This window comes from Aegilops tauschii, chromosome 3, assembly GCF_002575655.3.
Source record: "Aegilops tauschii subsp. strangulata cultivar AL8/78 chromosome 3, Aet v6.0, whole genome shotgun sequence".
NCBI classification, from domain to species: domain Eukaryota; kingdom Viridiplantae; phylum Streptophyta; class Magnoliopsida; order Poales; family Poaceae; genus Aegilops; species Aegilops tauschii.
In genome coordinates, this window is record NC_053037.3 from 597,469,390 (window position 1) to 597,474,697 (window position 5,308).

Here is a 5,308-nt window from a genome sequence, read left to right on the forward strand (position 1 = left end):
TGGACAAGGAGCTTCGAGAGGAGAAAGCTTAAGTGTGGCTCGGGCATTTCATCGAACACCTCCTGTGCATAGGAGGTGAGCTAGAACACCACAAAGATCTCCCACGCGCGGCCGGCAAAAAAAAAACAGAGCACTCCACTGTTCTGCTCGCAGGCGAGGGGGTATCTATAGGCATCTCATTGGTCCCGGTTCGTGGCTGGAACCGGGACTAAAGACCCCATTTGGTCCCGGTTCCAGCCACGAACCGGGACCAATGGTTGTGGGCCATGAGCGAGGCTCATTGGTCCCGGTTCGTGTCTGGAACCGGGACCAAAGGGGCTAGATGAACCGGGACCAATGCCCCATGAGGCCCGGCCGACCCCCTGGCCTCACTAACCGGGACCTATGCCCCCATGGGTCCCGGTTCTTGACTGAACCGGGATTAATGGGCTTACCCTACCTGGACCAAAGCCCTGTTTTCTACTAGTGTGTAGTCTATCTCTACGTGCTTTGTCCTAGCATGAAATAGCAGATAAATATGTGGCACCCAAATTGTCACATCATACTGATGCTGCCTTGGGATGATGAATACCCAACTATGTCAACATGTTCTGAACCCAGATAACTTCAGCAGTGGCATTAGCTAGAGCCTTGTACTCAGCCTCTCTGCTTGACCTAGAGATGGTAGCCTGCTTATGAGCACTCCATGAGACCAGGTTACCTTCAAGAAATACTGCAAAACCTCCTATGGATCTCCTGTCATCAGGGCAGCCTGCCCAATCTGCATGAGAAAACGCATCGAGTCTGACTTGCAAAGCTTAAGCCCATGACTCTTTGTTCCTTGAAGATATCTGAGTATCCTTTTTACAGCAGTCCAATGATGAGTAGTGGGATCATGCAAGAACTGACAAACCTTGTTAACAGCATATGCAATATCTGGCCGAGTCAATGTTAGGTACTGTAATGCTCCCACAATACTCCTGTACCGGGTGGAGTCTTCTGCTGTAAGGATATCTCCATCATGAAGAGATAACTTTTCGGAGGTGGACAAGGGAGTAGGAGAGGGTTTACATCCTGTCATTCCCATCCGTTGAGGTATCTCTTGCACATATTTTTCTTGTGACAGAAGAACTCCACTAGCAACATTTTTCACCTCAATACCAAGGAAGAAGTGCAAAGCACCTAAATCTTTCAGTGCAAAATCCATACTTAGATCCTTAAGAAGAGCTGCAACTGCTTTAGATGAGGAGCTTGTAACAATAATATCATCAACATATATGAGCATAAAAATAGTTACTCCATGCGGATGATAGAAGAACAGCAAGGTATCTCCTTTTGAAGCAAGAAAGCCAAGGGATCGTAGTTTGGCGTACAATCGATAATACCAGGCACTTGGTGCTTGTTTCAAGCCATATAGTGCTTTATCAAGCTTGCAGACATGTTGTGGTCAGACTGAGATTTCATACCCAGGAGGTTGCCTCATAAAGACATCCTCTTCCAGAACACCATGCAAAAATGCTTTATTTACATCTAGATGACGCATGCACCAATTTCGAGAGATTGCAATGGAAATAATTAACCGGATAGTAACAGCTTTTACCACGGGGTAAAGGTATCCTCATAGTCAAAGCCATACATTTGCTTGAAGCCTTTGGCAACTAACCGTGCCTTGTACCTGTCAATAGTGCAATCAGACTTCCTCTTTATCTTGGACACCCATTTGCAGTCAATCACATTCCTCCCTTTGACAAGTGGAACCAAACGCCACGTTTTGTTATCCATGAGAGCTGAGTACTCCTCATCCATCGCCTTCCTCCACTTTGGATCACCAAGAGCATCTTGTAAATTCCTTGGTTCACCTGTGGCACGAAAAGACCCCCAACGAATACACCCATCTTTGTAAACTTTTGGTTTAGCAATACCACTCTGAGACCTGGTGTGCGTACGCAGAGCAGAAGGCGGAGCTGGTCGATCAGCCTGAATTTGTAGCGTGTTGGACGAAGCAGAGACAACATAATCGGAGTTGGCCACAGAGGATCCGGAGTCAGCCGCACCAGATACGAGGGAGAACTCCTGTGGAGATCCAGCCGCAGCACCCGCTGCTGAACCGCCACTTGGCCAAGGCGGACTCAGCGCCAGCGGCTGGGAGGGGCCCGACGCACCCGGGCTAGTGCAGCCCGCGCCAGGGTGGCCACGTGGGTCGTGCTCGATCACAGAGGAGGGGGCCACGCCCCGCACCGAGGCTGGGATGGCCCGACCAGGGGACAAGGTGACAGAGGGCCCGCCTGGCCGACTGCCCGTCCCATCTGTTGGCGGCGATCCCGCTGGAGATGCGCCTGACGCAGCTGCAGCGCCGGATCCCGAGGAGATTCGCCCGCCAGAATCAGCATCGGAGGCTGCGCCCGGATCTTCTGTGTGCTGCATAAAATCATGAGTATTTTCACCAATTTCTTCATGATTGGCCGGCCCTGTTTCCTGCACACTATCAGTAGACCCTTCATCAAAAGTATTAGCCATTGACACAGGACCAGTAGCATCGAATCCCCCTGGAACGAAGTTGGGTGAGGGTAGGAGATGGGAGGGTAACAGAACAAGTTCTTTGCGAAGTTGCGCGCCGGCATTGGGATGGAGACTAGCAAAGGGAAAAACTTGTTCATCAAAGACGACATCTCGAGAAATATAGACATGCCCGGAGGAGATGTCTACGCATTTATGTCCTTTGTGGAGACTACTATAACCCAAGAAAGCACATTGCTTGGAGCGGAACTCAAGTTTGTGCTTATTGAAAGGGCGCAAGTTTGGCCACATGGCACAACCAAAAATGCGGAGAAAGCTATAGTTGGGTTTAGTGCCAAAAAGACGTTCTAGTGGAGTTTGATTTTTGATGACTCTACTAGGAACACGATTAATGAGATACACGGCTATGTGGAACGCTTCATCCCAAAACTTCAGAGGCATAAGTGCATGAGCCAAAAGAGAAAGACCAACTTCCACTATGTGCCGATGTTTTCGTTCGGCGGATCCATTCTGTTGATGCGCATGAGGGCAGGAGACATGGTGGGTGACGCCAATGCGTACAAAGAAAGAATTCAGACTTTGGTATTCACCTCCCCAATCCGTTTGCATGGCAATAGTTTTGCGGTTAAACAAACGTTCAACATGAGCTTGTAAAGATGAAACTTCTCAAACACATCAGATTTATTCTTAAGCAAATCGATCCAACTAAACTTGCTGAAATCATCAATAAAATTGACATAATATTTTTGTCTGCCTACAGAGATGGGTCCAGGACCCCAAACATCTGAAAAAATAAGCTCTAAAGGAGCGTTGGATTCACTAATTAAGCTAGGATAAGGAAGTTGATGGCTCTTGGCCATCTTACACGCATCACAAACTAAAAGATGATCTTGTTTATTGGACACGGGGCGATTGAAATCTTGAACAATTTTCTGGACTACCGGAAGAGAGGGATGCCCTAAACGCTTGTGCCACCGGGATGTAGATGGTGTGGTCGCTCCAAGCACTTGCCATTGGGGAGCACTCTGCCTTCCGGTCACAGGGAACAGACGCCATTTACTCTTGTTTTGAAGTATGGTCCTCCGGGTAGCCTGATCCTTGACCAGAAAAGTTTCAGGATGAAGTTCAATAAACACGTGATTATCTTTCATGAGTTGGTAGGCAGAAAGGAGACTTTGCTCAGAATTAGGAACATGAAGAATATTGTTCGAATTCAACGACCCGAAGGGAGTAGATAAAACTGAGTGGCCGATGTGCGCAATGTCCATACCTTGTCCGCTAGCAGTGTGAATCTGTTCGTTGCCGGTGTAGCGGTCTCGAACAGCAAGCTTTTCCAGTTCTCTGGTGACATGATCGGTCACACCGGTGTCGATATACCAGTTGGTATCTATGCCATATGAGTGTGCTGCATTGGCAGCGCTATGTTGGCCGCCACTGCCACCGCCGCCACCACCACTGTTGCCGCCACCACCACCTCCTGCGGGGTTGCAGACGTTATTGTTGTAGCCCTTGTCGTAACGCTTCCTGCAGCGCCACGCTCCATGGCCTTCCTATTTGCAGATCTGGCATCGTTCGTGGTCACCGTGATCACCACCTTGCTTGCGCGGCGCACCACCAGAGGAGCCGCCGCCAGAGTTGTCGTTGTAGCAAGGAGGGCCGGAGTTGTTGTTGTAGCCGCCACGTCCGCCGCTGCTGCCGCCTTCACGGCTGTAGTTACCGCCGCGGTCTCCGCCGTGGGATGCGAGGTTGGCGGAGTGGTTGGGGGAGAAAGTCGCCTGCTGGGCGGTGATGCGGGCCTCAGCCGCTAAGGGCAACGAAAAGAGCTCAGTGAGCCCGATCTGTTGATCCATGGCGACGCGTGTGGAAATAGGGAAGCCGTTGTAATCGGGTTCGTGCAGCAGGCCTTGGAGAACCTGGTCGACGAGGTCATCTTCTCCAAGGGGCTTCCCGGCGGCTGCGAGCTCATCGGCGATGCCCTTTATCTTGGTGAGGTAGGCTGCTGCCGAGAGATCCCCCTTGCGTGTGTTCCCTAGGATAGAACGAAGCTGGATGGTGCGTGCCCTGGACTGTGATGAAAAACTCTAGAGTAGGGCTTGCCAGATGCTAACAGAGGTGGTGTGGTTCGAGACTTGCATGAGAACATCGCGCGAGAGAGAGAAGCAATCAGCAACGTGAGCACGTGTTGATCCTGCGTTACCCAGATGAAGTACTCCGGGTAGGGCATGGTGACGGTCTCCTTCTTCCCGTCCGCAATTTCCTTCTCAAAGAGGAGGACGGTGTTCGGCTCCTTGATCGAGCCATCGAGGTAGCCCATCACCCCTACCGCTTTGATATGCGGCAGGACTTGCGCCTTCCACACCAGGAAGTTTTCCCTGGTTAGCTTCTCGATGATGGTGTGGCCGAGCGATGAGAGGGAACTGGAGGCCATGGCGACGGGAGAGGAGGAGGACGACATGATCTAGATGCGTTGGAAGAGAGAGGCTCTGATACCATGTAGAAAATGATGCTTAAGCATATGCTGCTAGCAGGGACGCGTACGTGTTAATATAGGCACAAAGGCCGCAGGATTACAAGGTCGTTATGCCGTGGATTGATCTCCAAGTTACAAACAAGGATAAGATCTAATCTCAACAGCCTAACTAGAAGTACAACAACTACACGCACACACACAATATGCGGTTTATAGTTATACCGTATGTACAATGTTTAACAAAATGTACATGTGTCCCCGACTGGCTACCACACTATTACGTGGTTTTCTTTTTTCTCGATGGTTCATTAATATTGGAAGAACAAAATGAAGTTAACGATT

General features: G+C 50.1%; 1 protein-coding gene across 1 annotated transcript; it reads right to left on the minus strand.

Moving 5' to 3' along the window:
• Nucleotides 1-575: 575 nt before the first annotated feature.
• LOC141020780 (uncharacterized) lies at nt 576-4,924 on the minus strand. The gene is made up of 6 exons (XM_073495722.1): nt 4,694-4,924; nt 4,079-4,562; nt 3,508-3,973; nt 1,643-2,611; nt 1,051-1,229; nt 576-760 (listed from the first exon to the last, which is right to left on the minus strand). Exons 1-6 carry the CDS (start codon nt 4,922-4,924, stop codon nt 576-578), a joined length of 2,514 nt encoding a protein of 837 aa, XP_073351823.1.
• Between the last annotated feature and the right edge of the window lie 384 nt (nt 4,925-5,308).

Bases quoted from the DNA above. Each gene is read 5' to 3' on its own strand.
- LOC141020780 (XM_073495722.1), bottom strand. From the start codon at position 4,924: ATGGCCTCCAGTTCCCTCTCATCGCTCGGCCACACCATCATCGAGAAG. The intron at 3,974-4,078 runs GTGACCACGAAC...GCAACCCCGCAG, and splicing joins CAAGCAAGGTGGTGATCACG to GAGGTGGTGGTGGCGGCAAC. The intron at 2,612-3,507 runs GCAAGTGCTTGG...TCCCTTTGCTAG, and splicing joins AGGCAGAGTGCTCCCCAATG to TCTCCATCCCAATGCCGGCG.